Source organism: Lagopus leucura, unplaced genomic scaffold (genome assembly GCF_019238085.1).
Source record: "Lagopus leucura isolate 7727_CA_CO unplaced genomic scaffold, USGS_WTPT01 Super-Scaffold_100001, whole genome shotgun sequence".
Taxonomy (NCBI): Eukaryota; Metazoa; Chordata; class Aves; order Galliformes; family Phasianidae; genus Lagopus; species Lagopus leucura.
Genome location: NW_024962262.1, coordinates 53,598,077 through 53,617,888, shown reverse-complemented (window position 1 = coordinate 53,617,888; position 19,812 = coordinate 53,598,077). Strand labels below are relative to the sequence as shown.

The 19,812-nt window shown below is 36.0% G+C and overlaps 1 protein-coding gene across 1 annotated transcript in view; it reads left to right on the top strand.

Moving 5' to 3' along the window:
- LOC122177719 (pseudouridine 5'-phosphatase) overlaps positions 1-18,444 on the top strand; it is a 59,688-nt gene extending 41,244 nt beyond the window's left edge. The window contains exon 4 of the mRNA XM_042867373.1: positions 18,108-18,444. Within this exon, the coding sequence (XP_042723307.1) occupies positions 18,108-18,284 (177 nt within the window). The 3' untranslated portion in view covers positions 18,285-18,444. The remainder of the gene's footprint in view (positions 1-18,107) is intronic.
- The last annotated feature ends 1,368 nt before the right edge of the window (positions 18,445-19,812 follow it).

Genomic DNA, 19,812 nt, shown 5'->3' with positions numbered 1-19,812 from the left:
AGACTCTTACCGTCCAAAAGATTGTTTTTCATCTGTGTTTTGTGTGTGTGAATTTTCTTCCCCATACGTTTATTGCATTTCTTCACACTCTTCCTATCAAAAGACTTTCAACACAGAATAATGTCTGTACCCTAGAGTACATAGAATGCTTCAGAGAAGAGCATTATATATGTACATAGGTTGCTCTGAAAATAATGTCTCTTATTTATTTCCATGGAAACTACAATAGATATGAGGAGCACAATAAAATTATTTGAAAGAGCAGATTCTCAGCTACAAAGCACTAATTTTTCAACATAGTCACCATCATTAGCTATGCATTTTTTGCCAGTGATGAACAAGAGCCTGTGTGCCATGCATGTAAAAATCTGCATGGTCATCCAGAACGTGGCCTATCTTTCATATTGCTGTTACCACTGCTGAAATGCACCACCCACCATGCTGGCATCTACTATTTGGATTCCTTAAACATTCAGCAAATGTCGGTGAATGTCAACAGATACAATTTTTTCTACATGGGAGAATTCAATTACACACCTTCACTTTGTATGCACTTCCATGTCAGACATCATTTAGCCAGACTTCCCCTCTAATGGCATTTGTCAAACAGCAACAAAATGTAACAGAATATTGACAGGAAGGTTCAGTTTCTACTGCAATACCACCATCTGCCTCTAATTTTATGGGCCAGTATAATAAAATGAGAGGCCTTTTACACCTATCACCCACATTATTTACTTTCTTTTTTTGTAGTAACTTGTGCAGTTTTTATTGTCAAGCTAAGGTATTTCATTGAGCTGTCTACAGTTATGTCTAATACTTAAACTTTATGTAACAAGATGTGCACATGACTTATTTCTTTTCCATATAATATGTATTACATAAACTTCTTGACCATTTTACTTCATTTGCCATTTGACTACTCAGAATAAGTTTCTTACAAATATTTCTCGTCCCAACTAACTCACATAACTTTGTGTCACGGTAGACTTTACTAAATGTGTAGACATACTTGTCCACAATTCTCTGGGCAGTAGAATTATTTTAAAATGAATCTACAGTTACTTTCTAAAATGGTAGCATTTGATAATATTAGAAATATTAATATCCTTCACTTCATAGTGAAGTTGCTTTAGAGCCTTGAGGTATTTCTGACTAGCTGAGTAGATGAGATTTCATCCATTACTGAAAATGTTGTTTTATAGAAAATATTTGCCTCTGTTAGGAAATTGGACTTTTTCTCCTGAACACATGTCCAGTCATAGCAATCTGTTCAGTTGCTGTCTCTGGAAAGTATTTGGATCCTCCACCTTAGACTAAAGAGCAGAAAAATTAGAGACTTCAACCTATCGTCCTGAGCCTTAGAGCTCTTACAGATTAAAAAACAAAAATTGCCAGGGGTAAAAAGCATAATAGTATGTGCCATATCTTATTGCGTTCCACTTTCAATAATGCAGTTTTCCAAAGTGAAAGTCAAACAGAACCTTTTATTTGATGACAAATGATAGTGTACATCACACAGAACTCACTTGCAGCTTTAAAATTGGCTGTGACTTATTCTTTGAAGATCGCTTTGAATTGCAAATTTTTAATTTTTCAGTAAGAAAATTTCCATTGCAAGGATGTTTTTTTTCCTTAAACTTCAGCAAAACGTGCTTCCAGATTTTTTAAGTGTTTCCTTTTTTCCTTGAGGAGATAGTTTTATAATTTTAATATAACCAGATAAATTACAATCTCATTGTTTCCATGAGTTATAGTTTATGGAGCATGTGCGTGGAAAGCTGAGGGTCCAACAGTCAGGTGTTCTAGGATTCAGGCATAATGTATGACTCTACAATACTATTAATATTAATAGTCTTGGAATGCTCCAAGTTTCCTGATATTTGTGTGCCATGGCTGCTCACCATCTACATCATAATGATCCTTAAATACACATTAACCTATGAGGGGGAAAAAAAAAAAGAAATCAAATTCATGTTTATTGGATGATAGGCATGGAATCTAATCTTGGCAAGTGATAGAGTGCTGTTATATATGTAACCATGTAAAACTATAAGAAGTCAAGAGATGCCTTGTAGAAGCTACTCGTTCCGCACTACACACCACATTGTTTGGCATTTGGTTATTGCTGTGGATGTTCATAGTGAATGATTTTTCCAAGTTCCTATTTTAGAGGACCAGCAAGTATTCTCCCTCAGTTTTCCTCAGGCTTCATTAGTTAGCATTTTTTATAGAGTTAAGAACTGAATCAATCAGCTCTGCATTAGCTTTCAGCTCTATTCTCTAGTCCAGCAAGGAGGAAAAATGTTATAAGACACATTTCAGTTAATAGCTCAGTGAAGGAGAGGGAGAAAAGAACGTACTGATGATTCCTGAAAGTGTATTTGTAAAGATACTGCTGGAAGAAACATGAAGAATATGTGCATGGAGATTGTACAAGACAAAGAAGTCAGCCTGATATTAGACACACAACTGAAAGTAGGAGAGGGAGATAAAGAACGTAATTAAGTGAAAGGATAGAAGGTGCCTAGGGAATACGAGGAAATAAAAGCAAGACATACAATAATTGTTGGTAAGATAATGTAGGGCCTTGAAGGTGAAAACAAAAAGTTAAATTTGTTACTACATTAAGTAATTTATATTCTATATAGCTTCATTGTAAATTATGAAGAGTTAATAGCGTGTAGTAGGCCATTTGTCCTTAATGATGTCCCAGAAATTTTTTAGGGAGTGTAGATAAAGAGTCAGGAAACAGTAGGTAAGTTAATGATGTATATGCTGATATAGTAAAAGCATTTTTTCTCAGGAGCATTAGTAGATGATGTGACAGAGCTAACATTATAGCAAAATCTCTTCAAACATTTAGGATGTTACCCTTCTAAATTTATGATCTTATGAAGATAGTGGAAAGAAAATTCAGCTGCAAATGTGTACTTTGGCATGTCTCTCAATGCAGAAAGGTTTTCTGTAGAAATACTGATGGCAGAGTTTTATTTCTATTCTGCTTTTCCTTAGCTAGTAATTTGAAGGCATTTGGACTATTTACTACTGTCCTTTTCTCTTGTCACTTGCTTTTATTTGTTTTTGTTTTTCATAACATCCTAACAATCACTTGAAGATCAACTATGCTTTAAAAATATTGGTTGATTTTGAGTAAGGTAATGGAAGACTTTTACTGATTCTTTGTTGAAATCCTAATTTTATGTCATTCATAGCTCTTCTTTACAGCTGCAGCATTAGTATATGACAGCCTGAAATTTTCTTATGATGATTAATATTCAGTGGAATAACTGTCTTCTTGTTTCTTTGAAGTTTTTTAGGGGTTGATTTTGTTTTAATGTTACGATGTTAATGAAAGATGAATAAAATGTTCCAAAAGTCTATTTCAAAAAAAAAAAAAAAAACCAACAAAGCAACATCAACAACAAACTATCTGTTCAGCATAGTCATCATAGTTTCTTTCAAATTTTTACATGTATCAATTCTTTACAAGAGCAATTCAGTCTTATCAGCTTTCATGCAATTTTTAAAAAGTATGTGGATTGATTCCTTAGCTTCTCAACTTACAGTTGAGTATGTGATCTGGCTTTGTATAAAGTGATTACGAGTAAGAGCTTCAGGCTCAATGTCACTCCAAGAATGAAGAAATCCATCACACAATGCTCTATTTTAATAAAAGGATTTCAGTTACTCTACAGTATAAAGACATAATAATGCTTGTGGCATGCTGTGCTGTATTGCTTTAGGATCAAACTGAATATTGGAATAATAGCATCATGGAAAAGAAAGGAAAAATAGAATGTCTGATTTCGGTAACTCTCGTTCTCCTGTTGATTGCTGTATGTAGTATAATGTATGTTACAAAAGCTCTGAGTTATAAAGACCTGTGGAAAACTAGTTGAATTCCTGATCTTGCACATTGGGGATCAAGCAGCATATATTAAAGAAATTTGGATAGAATTGGATGGAGCATAAGGAATATATACCACAGGATGCAGTCATTCAGTTATCTAATTAAATCTCATCTAAAGAACCACAAAAAAAAAAAGAGTGCAGAGGAGCAAAGGAAGGTGGAGAATCCTAAATTGTACCCTGCAAGTCAGCTCCCAGACCCATCACAGACACCCACTTTTCTGTAGATGACAAGGAAGTGAGACTACATTTTTGGAGCTTAGCTACCTATTTATGTAAAACCACTGCAGCAGGCAACCTAGGAGACATGGATTCAGGAGCAGCTTCTAACATCTGAGCCCAGCAATTGGAGGGATCTGTACTGTGTATATGAAAATATGCCAGCACCAGAACTTCATGCTCTGTTATCAGAGAGGGGAATAAAATGAGGCTATTTGTGGTTGTTTGGGGTCATGAGAGAGGTGAGCATAGCTATTGATCTGTGTGAGTAGTCATTATGTTTATATATGTGTATGTATGTGCCTACTGGGCACAGGCTCAGTACTGCTTGGATCAGGGCAAACAGGTCTACAGCTGCTTCCCTCTGTCAGATTAGGACCTATTCTTGAACAATATTAATCTAATTTTGGAGGCAGTCACCATGGAAGTCTTTCGATTTCAAAGTTTACATTCTTTGAATATCACAGCGTATATAGGTTCCTGAATGTTTCTTTCTTTGTTTCTGTTTTATTTAGAATTTCTTTATCTAACATTTCTTCCTTCTTGCTTCAAGGAGAAGGAAAGGGGCCGATTCCTTATGGAGAATCTGAAATGAACTACAATTGTATACATTGTAAAATTGCTTTTATTTGACAGTTTAGTAAATCTGAATTGAAGGTCTGAATGTTGGAGACATTAAAAACTTATGCTGCCTGACAAAAACAAACCGACTACTTTTTATTTCTTTATAAATACATAGACAATAAATATGGTTCTCATATTTTATTTGCAGATGCCTCTATTAATGAGTTCCATTTCATACAAATGAAAATTGCCTTAATTTGCAAGAACTTATGGTGTTTTTTTGCACCATTTCTCATGGTGCAGTGAAGCACCAAACCTGTTGACACATAAGCTTCTGCCAGTATCAATAAGCTTATGTATATTAGAGAATTTATATCTATTTTTTCAAACCTACCTTTGTGTTGGTCGTGTGGTTTCATCTTTTCTCACTTTCATTCATAGGCCCTGAAACAAATCTACCTTATTACGCCAGCTGCACCAACAAAGATTACTAGAACTATTTTGAGTAAATGTCTTGAATGTAATATTGCAAAAGTATTTAAAGCTGGGCTACTGATTTTGTGTTTGATTACAACAAAAAATAAATTTAAAAAATTGTCGTTCAGAAACAAATTTTTAATAGAACATGGGAGGAGACTGACATGAATGAAAACAAAAATCTAATTGTTCCTGTACGCCTTCTTCAAACTTTGCAACTGTTAATGAGATGGAAGCACTTGAAGAAAACAGCAGGCATTGGCCTATTAGTATCAGTGATACACTGTACTGTATCTGATACATAATGCATTCATGTTACTTTAATATCTGTTAACACTGTCACACACAGTGACAGTGTGGAATATGAATTACTCCTTATTTTGCTAAATCTGTGGGACATTTAGCAAAGAATACATTTTATAATTAGAAACTATTCAGCAGGCAAAGTATAATTGCGTATGTTTCTATTAGACTGAAAAATTAATTACAGTGGAAACTTACAAATACTGAGAATATCAGATGTCATGGAATTTAAAACTAATAACCTAGTCTGGGGAAAACCTTGGTAAACTGTATTGTATACTGTCCTGCTGGATATCCTCTTAAGGGTTTGTTTCAGTCATGACCAAGTATTGTGGTAGAAGCCTTTTCTCCCCATCCTTTCCTGAATTACAATTGATATTTTGACAGCATTTGATGTTAGCTGTATAAATTCATACAGTTTTATGTCTGTATATAGTCATAAACATAGATACACATTTTAAACTATATGCTGCGTATGCAAGTGCATATAATAACTGTTTTAAATTCTGCACCCTGATAGAAGCAGGCTGCCACAGATCCATAGACCCACATCCAAACAGCATTGAGCAACATTTTAGTAGTAACGCAAATATGTGTACTTATACAATACACATATATACATGCCTCCCCCACAGAACAGCATTAACACCCACTTGACTCCTCCTGCCCTTTAGGTATTTGTAAGCATCAATAAGATTCCCACAGGTCCAGCTCTCTCAGCCTTTCCTTATGAGGGAGATGTTCCAGGTGACAAATCATCCTTGTAGCTGCCCACTGTACTTTCCCTAGAAGTTCCCCGTCTTTTTTGAACTGAGGAGCCCAGAACTAGACACAGTAGTACAGATGTGGCTACGCCAGGCTGGAGTAGAGGGGAGGATCAGCTCCCTTGACCTGCTGGCCACTCTCTATTTAATGCACCCCAGGAGACCATTGGCCTTCTTGGCCACAAGGGCACACTGTTGGCACATGGGGAACCAGTTGTCCACCAAGACCCCCAGGTCCTTCTCCGCAGAGGTCCTCTCCAACAGGTCATACCCTAACCTGTACTGATGCATATATATTTTTTTTCTTCCCAGATGCAAAACACTGCACTTGCTCTTGTTAAACCTCATCAGATTTCTCTGTCTGCTATGGATAATAGAAGAGAAATGATACAGCTCATTAAGTCATTTTGTAGCTTTTTATTAGTCTTCCTCCAGCATGTCTATCTCTCTCATACTGGAAACCCAGAATAGGATAGAGGACTCCAAGTGTGGTCTTACCAGTGCTGAGGGGAAGGATCCTCCTTAAACAGCACTCCTCCTTAAGCAGCCCAGTGTACCACCAGTCTTCTTCCCATGGAAATACATTACTGGTTCATGGTCAGCTTGGTGTCCACCAGCTATTGTGATTGCTTATTTTTGAGAGGATGGAATCAACTTCTTTCCTGTTCAGAAATGTACAGCCATACTCACTGGTGTAGAGACAGATGGCACTGTAATGAAACTTCTAAATTTAAGGGTTTGAGTGACAAATGTGCAAAAGACATAGTAAAAACATATTGCTAAGCGACCATTAGAGAACTTATGATGAGGAGAAAGAAAAGTTCCATCAGAAAATCTCTCAATCACCGCAATACTAATGTAAGCTCTTTGCATTTCTTCACAGTTAAATCAAAATTAAATTGCTTTCTCCACTAACTTTTGAAGTCTACATACAAATAAGCAACTGCAAGAGAGTTTAGGGTTAGGTACTTAGAAAGTTTGGGGGGAAGAAAGCTAAGTACTTTCTGCTTAAGATCAGGCCACCCCTTTCACCACCTCCTCTTTGCTTTTAAAAAACAAATCATGCCTATTTATATGTTAGCAAAACTACTGTAGCATATTGGAGACAGTGATTTTGCATTGTTCTAACCATCACTACACACAAACTGAGAGAATGCACCTCTTATTACAGCAACGCGATCACTTCTGAAATAGACACTGCCACAGTTACTGCCACAAATTCTTCTGGTTAAATTGACAGGAAGCTGAGTGGCATGAGCAGCATTTTGCTGATAACTTGGAAGTTTCTGCTTCCAGTCAGTATATAAGATTCCCTGGGGAAAGTAGACTTCATCAGGTATGTCAAGATGACAAAGTATCACTGCCATACAATCTATTGAAAGATATGTTCTGGCGACCAGGTAAAAAGTGCTGTGACTACAAAAAAAAGAGAGAGGACAAGCTGTCAGGTGAAGAAGTGAAAGACGAGTGGTAGTATTTTCTCTCTACGATATTTCAAAACTTTGCATGTTGGTTTCAACTATGTCTAGTGAGACATATAGGTAAGATTCAGCACTGAATACAGAAAATGTATAAATCAGAGAGTAAAGATGTCTGAAGACCAAGAATGGAAATTTCTCTTCCATACATAAGGATTGTCTTAGGATATATGTTCTGAGTTTTCCGGTCTTGAAGGTGTGGCTAAACACAACTGGTTTTGTTTGAGGGTTTGATAAAAAAAAAAAAGGTTTTTTAAAAAAGTAAAAAAAGTAAAAGTAAAGTTTTGCCTCTTATTTTATTATATTAGTCCAGGATGTCAGAGGCAGATGGTGGTGGCATGGCAATAAAAGTTGAACAGTCCCACCAATATTCTGTTACATTTTGTTGCTGTTGACAGATGGCAGGAGAAGAGCAGTCTGACAAAATGGTGTCTGATTTGGAAGCATGTAGGAAGCAAAGGTGTGCCATTGAATTCTTCCACGCAGAAAAAAATGGCATGAATTGACATTCATCTTCACTTGCTGAATGCTTATTGAGACTAAACAGTGATAGTACAGTGAGGCAGTGGGGGAGTGTGTTTCAGCAGTAACAGTAACTGTGGGTCATTTCTGCAGGTCTAGTTTTTTACAATCACAGCCTACAGACTCTTGTTTATTGCTGGTGACTATGTTGAAAGCTATTGTTTTGTAGCAGAAAATTTGCTCTCTCAAATTGTATTATTATGCTCTTTGTATCTGTTGTCTTTTCCATGTAAATGAAGAAGAGACATTACTTTAGAAGAAACTACATATTTTTCAAAGGTTTTTCAGTCCTACTTTTATCAGCTTGAACACAGGGGCTTGGACAGAAAAGCAAGTTTTTATTACTTCTAAGAGTATGTGGACATCTGTTATCCATAACATATAGAGAAAGTTGATAAAGTTTAACAAGAGCAAGTGTAGAATCTTGTACCTGGGGAGGAATAACTACATGCTTCAGTACAGGTTAGGATATGACCTGCTGGAGAGGACCTCTGTGGAGAAGGATCTGGGTGTCCTGGTACACAATTGGTTCTCCATGAGCCAACAGTGTGACCTTGTGGCCAAGAAGGCCAATGGTCTCCTGGAGTGCATTAAGTAGAGCGTGGCCAGCAAGTCAAGGGAACTGATTCTCCCCTCTACTCCAACCTGGTGTAGCCACATTTGTACTACAGTGCCTAGTTCTGGACTCCTCAGTTCAAGAAAGACAGGGATGTCCTAGAAGGAGTCCAGCAGAGGGCCACAGAGATGATTAAGGGACTGGAGCATCTCTGATATGAAAAAAGGCTGGGTAACCCGGGTCTGTTCAGTCTGGGGAAAAGAAGACTGAGAGGAGATCTGATAAATATTTATAAATATCTACAGGGAGATGGGAGGCAACTGGATGAGGCCAGGCTCTTCTTGGTGGTGTGTAGTGATACTTCAAGGAATAATGGCCTAAAACTTGAACATGGGAAGTTCTTTACAGTAAGGGTGATGGATCACTAGAATAGGTTGCCAAGAGAGGTTGTGTAGTCTCCTTCTATGAAGATATTCAAAATCCATATGGATGTCTACCTATTGTAGGGTACCTGCTTTAGCAGAGGGGTTGGTCTCCATGATCTCTCGACATCCCTTCCAACCCCTACGATTCTGTGATTCTGTGATAACGTGGAAGTGTAATAACACAGCAACCAGCTTTAGACTAGCAGTTTCAGCAGTTACTGTCAAATGGATTGAAAGAAATCAACTCTCATGTCTTTTCCAAAGGCTCACTCAAACTAATGAATTTCAGCAAATGCAGAATGGCTGATCCATTAAGTAACTAACAATTCTTACTTTTAATATAAAATCATTGTTGTGTTGGATGAGCAAGTGGTTTGCACTGAAGCATATTTTGATGACTTTGCTCATGAGAGGTCAATTTATAGGCAGATAAGTGGGAGATTACAATAACAAAGGAAGGAACATCTCTACCTATCATTGGTAACAAACCATTATTTTGGCATAAATTTTGAAAATAGCTTCCTGTAAGAGGTTAGAATTCTGATTAGAAAACAATGTTCTAATTTTTTCACCTTTGATTTTGTCTTAAATATGTATGTGGAATTTAATTGTTTATGATAGACACATATTTAACTGAAGGACATACTTTCCTTTGAACAGAAGTAACAAACTATTTTTATAATAAACAATTACTATTATTATAATTGCAAGTTCATATTTTAGTGGAAACAGTAATTTAAAGAGCAGTAAGTTCAAAAGAAAACATTTATGTAATTCTGTTTTAGCAAATGTTCTCTCAAATGACCCAGAGTCAAACCGTTATATAAATGTGTTTCAAAATATGAAGATTATGAAGGATTTTTTTTTCCTTTGAAATTTACAAAATCCATTTTCCAAAACAAGATTTTAAGATTCAGGGCAGGTGCTTGCTAGAATTCAGCAAATTCGGATTCTGTATTTTTTCCGACTTTTTTTTTTTTGCTTTTGTGCTTTGTTGTCCATCTTTGTCATAAAATACATATATATTCAGAACAGACAATAGCCATTTTAAAGATAAGTACTTGTTTCCCAAAGTTGAAATGTGTAGATAATTATAATTAATTTTTTTTAGTGTTTTGTTTAGGTTACTTAAAGTTCCTAGTTTATGGCTTCATGCTATGAGCTTGTGCTTATGCTTGAGCTTATGCTGTGAAATTTAAATATTTTCTAAAAGATAACCTTGAGCTCTTTGAAGTTTGAAAGAAAAAAAAACCTTTTTTTTTTCTTTTTTTCCCAGAAAACTGACTATGAGGAATTAAAGTGTGGCACAGATATATCTCATCGAGTCACTAGACTAGTGAGAATGTGTAGTGTACAGTTTAATGCAAAGGTCATTCTGAGACAAATAAATACCTATTCTATGACTTTTATTTCGCTCCTACTGAAAACCACTTTCACTATAGGATGGGGGAAATAGAGGAATGGGTTGCCTGAAAGTGTGGATATACTGAAAGCTCAACCAGTCAAGTCCCTGAGCCGCGTATGTTAACTGGACATGCTTTGAGAAGGATCTGTGACTAAATCGCCTCCAGAGATCCCTTCAAGTGTAAATTACTCTGACTTTACACTCAAGATGCAACTATATGTGTGTGTTCTGTGTTACCTGTCAAGAAAGTCAATGGTTTTAGTAAATGTGCTTCAGTGTGAGAGGGAAGGCAGCATGGATCAACTAGGCCATTGCACAGAATTCCTTTTTCAGTCTACTTCTTCTACTTCTAGAGCTGTGACATTACAAAAAAAAAAAAAAAAAAAAAAAAAAAGGCATGTTATGCTTTTGAATAGAATAGCTTCAGTAGAGAGCATACTAAGTATTTGCCTTGTGTCCTCCATAAAAGAACAATATTCTTCTATTGCTAATCCAAGCCACAGTTGATTGAGTTAGAATTCTGAATTCTGCTGTGGGGATAATTGGGCACTGTTTCAGAAATGCCTGGGAATTTCTTGTGGCCTGTAACACGAGTTACTATACAAAGTTCTCAGTGTGCTGTCCTCTAAACACACAATCCTCTATAAAAAGAATGCTCCGTCCATCCGGAATTATCAGAATAACCCCGCATGTAAATGTCACCTTCTCCTTGCTTCACAGAGCCGCTGTGTCTGGATCAGACTGTCACTCACACAGGCACTTTCTCTCACTTCATTGAGTCTTGAAAATAAGCAAGAAATTTGAAATTTCTCCTTGTTCTTCCTCTTCCCCATTCAAACTGCTTCAATCTTTCTGGCCCACCTTAAGATAACTTCAGATGAACTGGTTTGTGAGACAGTAGCTGCTAGTATGTGCTTAAATGTGGATTAGCATTTTTGCTGGATATGCAGAGTAATGTAATAATGTGCAGTTGTAACACTTTGGTGTGATGTTAGTTGTATTTCAGTTCTGCTAATGACTTTTTATTTTTCAACTTGTAGATTTTCTAGTAAATAACTTGATTCTTATACTGACTTGCACAGTATAATACTAGCGAGTTAATAAAAATCTGAATTAAATAGCCAATGCACATGTAAATTCTGAACAATTTTTGATATGAATCACACAGAATGGTGGCTTGTAGTTGGTATTCCTGATATGCTGATGCTTAACTTGAGTATAACTTTTCAGCTTTTTTGTTCAGTTGCTGTATCATTTAAAAACACCTTGGCTTGCTTCTGAGTACTTTCTTAATAGAAGGAACTTGGGGTGGGGAGAGAAAGTGGGGAGAGAGGGAGGAAGAACTGTAAACTGTGTGACATGCTTAAGCGGTATGTTTAATATTACTCTTTTATCCCTGGCAGATATCCTTTAAATAAAATGAAGTCTAATTCACTGTTTCTACTGAGAATTCCCACTGTTTTCCAGGAACAGATTAAGTCCAAAAATTATGAAACATTAATCAAATTATTTGTTTTTATTGTTGTTTTTGTTATTAAGTTGTCTGAGTTAACAAAGTCATAGACCAAAATTGCAAGTACTCTTGCTGCTTAAAATGCATTTATTCAGTATTGTTTGAGTAAGTCTGCTGGTAAATGGGTTACAGAGAAATATATTTTTTCCCTTGTTTCTAGATACTCTTTGTATGTTAAAGAGTAAGAAAAAAGGAATCACAAGTTACCTAAATAATAGCCTACCAGCTCTGTTGTGACATGATAGTGAAGTTGTTGGTGATTTCTCTTGCTTTTAATAAGGGATGTGGATGAGTCAACATTGTATTCCAAATTATATTATAGTTCTTGAAAATTCCTAGATCACTCATATTAGTAGCATTTGGTCAGGAATGGTGGAACTGTTTTGAAAATCTGAAAAAAAAAAAATAGCAAAGTAAAAGTTGTTGAACAAAACAAAAAAAACAGAATGCTATTATCTTTCAGAGTAAGATGCTATTAGCTAGTAAGATGCTAGCTTAGATGCTATTTAGATTTTAATATAACCACAGGGTATTAACTAGGTTTGTTTATTTGTTTTTTGATAGTTTTTGTTTTATTATTATTTTTATTATTGTTATTTTTATTATTAAAGAAGTAAAAATACTTCTGGAATTCAGAGGACAAATTATCAGTAGAAACAAAAGACCACCCTCTAGTTAGCAAAGATTAACAGCATATTTCTGAAACCATTGTGAGCTAGTTGGTCAGTTTCATTTGAAGGCCTGTTTTGGAGATGATTTTTTATCCACTGAGTTCAATAGAGCATTTGTTTTTAAAACGGTATAATAGAATTTTAATTAGGCTTTAAATGTTTATGGAAGACTACATTGTGCGTGTCTACATAAATTAATGTTTCCAGATTTTCCAGGTTTTCCAAATTTTAAAAATAGCTTAATATGCTTTTGTCCTATTGATTTGACCATGAAGGAGAAAAATCAATGAGGATAAGCAGTGAATTTATGGAAGTGCCATATATAATCCATAAGAAGCTTCAAACATAATACATAACATTCTGATAAAAATGTTTCTGGTCATTTGGAGACAGGATATAAAATAATCTTCTACTGTTCCTTCTCACTAAGCACAGAAAGAGAATGATCTAGTTCAGAAGCTGTAGAATGAACATTGGGATAATCTCTCAAAGGTCTTACTAGCCCTTTTTAAATCTATCTGATTGCTCAAAACTCTGCTATTTTCCGTTTTTGTTTTGATTTAGCAGGAAGGGAGAATAAAATAGATTATTGGTCTTTAATTTTAAAAACTTTCATACACATACATAGAATGTGTGTTTATTTTTAGTCTAAGTACAATTTTTTCCCAATGATTTTTTTTTTTCCCACGTGGTTGGAGAGTCATTCCATCTGTAGTTCCTTAGAAGGCAAGGTTATGTTAATTTTGTTCTAAAACTCAGTAAGATGGAAGGGTTTTTAAGTATTTTTTACCCAGTGAAAACCTTAACCACAGAACAAAAGGCAGTGTAAGTGTAACAGTGATAATAGATAAAATGAAAACTGAAGTCTAATGTTTTATTATTAATTCCATAGTAGCTGTTTTCTGTGTTGCATATAAGAAAAACAATGTAATAATAATAAAAGAAAATGTTTAGGGGAAAGGGGAGAAATTAGCACACAATTCCTACTCTTCTCATTCTTTCTTCAAAGATAATGCAGTATTTGTACTTCATACCTGTATACAACCTGTACAACCTTGACTCAAAGACAAAGTACTAAAATGTGTCTAAGTCCCAGTGTCTGCAAACGATTTCAGTGAGTTGAAAGGATCGAATCAGACCAGAACCAACCAAAAGAAGATCTTTTAAGAAAATATGAAATAATCTTGTGCTCTATTTACCAATTTTTAAGAAGTTGAAAAATTTATTTTCATTTTTTCTTTGTAAAGCAATAAATGGTATTTTTTATTTAAATGTTTATTTTGCAAACAAGTTGCCTTCCATCTCTGGAGGCATTCAAGGCCAGGGCAGCCTGGTCCAGTGGTTGGCAACCCTGCACATAGCAGGGGGGTTGAAACTAGGTGTTCATTGCAGCTTATTCCTTCTGTTCTTAAATTTCACGTAGGAAGATGAGGTAATGGTATGTTGTGGTGATAATATCTCTTTCTTAAGTAGAGTGATTATTTTTTTCTTTTATGCTAGATCCACAGAGTGAAATATATATTAATGTGCTTTACTACTTTCTTTTTTAAGCATCTAGTTCATTCCAAAGTTAAAATTATCCTACATTAGTGTGACCTTTTGCGAGATCTTATAGCAGTAGTATTTTTCAGTGACACAAGTTACAGAAGAGGAGCCAGAATCTCAGCTGAAATCTGTATAAATCTCATCTGTCTCTCTTGGTTGGAGTGATGCTGATGTTGCAATATTTATGCAAAACAGGGAAGAACTTGGCTGCTTTCACATCTCTAAATTTAGGATGTGGGTGGGCCAGGACAGTGAGCAGTTTATAACATCTCTGTGCAGCAAACTTAATAAATCCATTTTGTATGTGACCTCTGTAAACTTTTCATCATATATTAAAAATGTTGCTGTGCTGTTGACAATAAGTGTCAGTATGAAGAAAGAATGGAGGAAGACCTTGTACACTTATTTTGTTTCCCGAAATGTTAAAAGCACTATAATTATAGGTCATTTGCATGATTTCTTTGGTAATTAAGAGTTTTAATTGCATTTAGTTCTAGGGAATTAGTTAAGCTGTTCATTATGCATATTTCCTTCCATAATCATCATCTGTTCTCATACACTAAGTTTAGTTACATCATGGAAGTCAATTAAATCTTTTAAGACAGTAGAGAAGTACAATTCTTTGTATGACCTGGATTAGAAACAGTCTCTGAAAAGCCTTGATAATGCTGTTTTGTGCAACATTTAAGTTTTGTCTTCAAAAAGGAAAGCCTGTTAGGGCTTCATTTACTGTTTCAGGATGCATAGAGTTCTTAGGGTAACAAACTAATCTATTCTTAGGAAAACCAATAGGCAAAAGTATGCTTCAGTTCTAATTGCAGCTGTTTCAGATTTGCATATTTATAGTACAAATACTGATCAACAGTTGAAAATATCATATTGTTCAAACTGGAAGAAGAAAAGAAGGCATTTAGAGATTGTATAAATGAAATCAGCACAGGAGAGATTGGTTTAGTTCTGTTGGCTCACTGAAAGTTACTAAAGTTTGCTTTATAAAATGGAAGGTAGAAAACACATTTTGCTTTTCCTTGTCTGACCCCAAGTTCTTGAAGATGTATTCATGGGCAAGGATCAATATTTTAAAAAGAAAAGAAAGTGTAAAGAAAGGGTTCACTCCTTCTGTCTGTTCTGATCTCTGATACATATCATGGAAATGGGATACACTTATATAGTGTGTCTATTTAATATGTCTTGCAAAAGTGTTTTCTTTGATCATAGTAAAGGTTTTACAGGTTGTGACTTGGTACTCTGAGAGCAGAACAGATAAACTCTGCGCATCCTTAATCTTTCTTGATCAAAGAGTGTTTTAAGAAACCTAAAAGCAAAAAGACGGGGTATACTGTTGTATGTTCCCTTCCAATGCGTCAAATCTGAATTCAGGCAAAAGTTAAACTAAGTTAATCTATTAATTATTTTCACCCAGTGAGTATTTTTTGGTACAATCTCTTATATTATGAAGAGAAGGATAAGACTCATCCAGTGTAGGAAAGCATTGGCTACATTGGCAAAGACCATAAAGAGTAGCCTAATGCATGAGAGAAAAATTAGTAATGAGCCGTAGTTTCAGTGACTGGAGGTTGTGGAGAGCACTGTACTTTTATCCCAGCATCAGTATTGAATTACTGAAATGACTTGTGGCAATATTTTTGATATTAGCAGTAGTAACACTACTAATAACTTAGCTAGTAAATACAGTCTGAATTACAGAACTGTTAGAAAGCATTGGTCACCATAAGTCTCAGATATTGGATACTTGAATTGTCCATACTTTGGATTGTTTATGACCAAAAATTCAAACTTAAGATTGCATGACATAAGGAAGAGATTCTTTATTTCATGCTAGAATCAACTTCAGAAGCATAATGTTTTATTATATAAATGTTCGAACCAGGTGATCAACCTGACTTTGTATGAGTTTTTCACAATCCAGTTGAACTGTGTGTGTCTTTGTAAAATTATTTTACATGTGTTTTAAATGGTTCCTTAATGTCATTTGCCTTATTCCATGCCTTTAGTTATGGTCCTCAGCTGATACTAACCTCAAAACTTACAATGTATGCTTACTGTCTTCTTTCCTTCAGCTTTTGCTGACAGAAAAAACATTATTTTCAGTGTGACTGGTTACTGACTTTTTTTATTTTTTTTATTTTAAATAGGGTTCACTCTGCCATTATTACACACTCTGAAATATGCAAACATATTTCAATTTAATTCAATTAGTTCAACTCTTCAGTACTGTATTTCATGTCTAAATAATACTTGTGTTTTGCTAAAATGTACCCTACCAATATAGTAAGGAAAAATGAAGAGTTCTATGAAATGGTGCACTGGCCAATTGCAAAAACTCCAGTATTATTCAGATACATGCAAAAAAAACTGAGAGGACAAACTTTTCAGCACTTTAGTTATTCTATATCTTAATATCTTTGAGGTCAGTAAAAATATTGTGGTGCTGGGAAGTATGAAGAAGTATTATCTATCAAAATCTAATTTTATATCAGATGCTGAAGTAGCTTTATAAATTTTACTTAGGCAAACCAAACAGCACTGAAGGTGAGATTGTACGTTTGATAGTCATATTTATTTTTAATGAATATTAATTACTATGTAGTTGACTGAGCTCATGATTGTTGCTTTAAAGCACACATGAATATTTTTTTCCAATAATATGTGTAATTTGAAACTCTGAGAACGTACCTTTGGTTGTTTTCTTTCAAGTTTTTCCAGACTTTGTATGTTTCTTATATATGTATATGGATAATGCATGCTATATAAAGAGGTTGGATGTTTCATCTCTCTTACTTTAGTTAGTTTAATTTACAACATTTCAATTTAATTATTGCTAAAGTAATTAAACCGAATAGTATGAAGTACCTTTATGTTAGGACTTAAAAAATACTAAGATACTAAGTGCTTGCTTTTTTCAGAAAAGTCAATTTCTAATCCAGTAATCAAAAGCTACAGTATGTTATCCAGATTAGTTTAAATGCCGAAACAGAGAAAATGAATGCAATTTTTTTTTTTAAAGTATAGCCATTCAATTTGAAAAATACTGTATTTCTTATTCAGTATTGTACTGTTAAACTCAGATTTCACACAAACAATAATTATTTTTTACAACCTTGATTTCATGTTGTCTGTAATTTCACTACTCTGCAATTTTGACGGTTTTAAGATATGTAACTTTAACCTGACTAAACTGTATTCTCTGAAAGTAGCAGTCCAATATAATTGCTGATTTTCTTGTCACCATTGTTTTGAAAGAAATAAAACATGAGGCAATTATTTCAGCAGTACTCTTCTGACAAATAATTTCTACCTAACTCTCCACTCACTCGGAGTCCTAATATTGACCTAAGTACTTTAGTCTTTTCACCTCTCACATACATTGAAAAATGCAAAGTTGTAAAGTTGGTCTTAGTTAAATTGCCTGCTTGTAAAGCTATGTAAGCACACGCTTAACTTTACATTAAGCCTCTGCTTAAATCTATTGCGATAAAAGAAATTTCTTAGAAACATCTGGATAACCAATTGTTGGGATTTGAATATGTGTGTTGATGCTTCTTGAATTAATTAATTAATTTAAGGTTAGTTACCTTGCAGATGTTCAAATTTGGAGGTTTAGCCATGTTCTAATTAGGGATTGTCTAAATCTGTTTTATTCAGTATCATTCTTTCTTTATAAATAGAATATAAAAAGTTTGTAATAACATTATTCTTTCGCTTCTTTTTCCTTACTTCCTTGTTTCTCAGTGTCTTGTGTTTGAAGATTCACCGCTTGGAGTCAAAGGAGCACTGGCAGCAGGAATGCAAGTGGTTATGATTCCAGATGAAAATTTAAGTCCTGATCTTAAAAAGGAGGCAACTCTGCTGCTCAATTCCATGGAGGACTTTAAACCAGAGCTTTTTGGTTTACCAGCATATGATTAATGCCTAATGTCTCTGTTCATAAGCTTGACTGGAGTTCAGGAAACCAGAATGAAATCTTGTTAAGATTTTATAATTGCTTTGTTTTGTCTCTCTTTCTTAAATCTAGAGCAAATAAATTCTGTTAAAACTGTGTCTTCCACAGTGTTCTAACCTTTGAAAATTGACTGAAATATTACATATTTGCTCTCATGATATCACAGAATCACAGAATCACAGAATTGTAGGGGTTGGAAGGGACCTCCAGAGATCATCGAGTCCAACCCCCCTGCCAAAGCAGGTTCCCTACAGCAGGTCGCACAGGTAGGCATCCAGGCAGGTCTTGAACATCTCCAGAGAAGGAGACTCCACCACCTCCCTGGGCAGCCTGTTCCAGTGCTCCGTCACCTCACCTAAAGAAGTTCTTGTGCATGTTTGTGCGGAACTTCCTATGCTGCAGTTTCCAGCCGTTTCCCCTTGTCCTGTCTCCACTCACCACTGAAAACAGTCTGGCCTCGCCATTCTGCCCCCCACACCTTAGATATTTATAGACCTGGATCAGGTCCCCTCTCAGTCTTCTTTTCTCAAGGCTGAACAGACCCAGTTCACTCAGCCTTTCCTCATAGGAGAGATGCTCCAGGCCCTTCACCATCTTCGTGGCCCTCCGCTGGACTCTTTCCAAGAGGTCCCTGTCTTTTTTGTACTGGGGAGCCCAGAACTGGATGCAGTACTCCAGATGAGGCCTTACCAGGGCAGAGTAGAGGGGAAGGATCACCTCCTTCGACCTGCTGGACACGCTCTTTTTAATGCACCCCAGTAAGCCATTGGCCCTCTTGGCCACAAGGGCACACTGCTGGCTCATGGCCAACCTGTCATCCACCAGGACACCCAGGTCCCTTTCTGCAGAGCTCCCCTCCAGCAGGTCATCCCCCAACCTGTACTGGTGCATGGAATTATTCCTCCCCAGATGCAAGACTCTACACTTGCTTTTGTTAAACCTCATCCGGTTTTTTTCTGCCCAGCTCTCCAGCCTATCCAGGTCTTGCTGAATGGCAGCACAGCCTTCAGGCGTGTCAGCCAATCCTCCCAACTTCGTATCATCAGCAAACTTGCTGAGGGTGGCCATTATCCCCTCATCAAGGTCATTGATGAAGATGTTGAACAAGACCGGACCCAGCACAGACCCCTGAGGAACACTGCTGGTTACAGGCCTCCAACCGGACTCTGCACCACCAACAACGACCCTCTGTGCTCTGCCAGTCAGCCAGTTCTCAACCCACCTCACTGTCCACTCATCTATCCCACACTTCCTCAGCTTTGTTATAAGGATGTCGTGGGGGACAGTATCAAATGCCTTGCTGAAATCAAGGTAGACTACATCCACTGCTCTTCCCCTATCCACCCAGCCAGAGACAACATCATAGAAGGCTACCAGGTTGGTCAAGCACGACCTCCCCCTTGTGAACCCATGCTGACTACTCCTGATAACCTCCTCTTCTTCCAGTTGTCTGGAGATGACATCCAGTACAAGCTGTTCCATCACCTTTCCAGG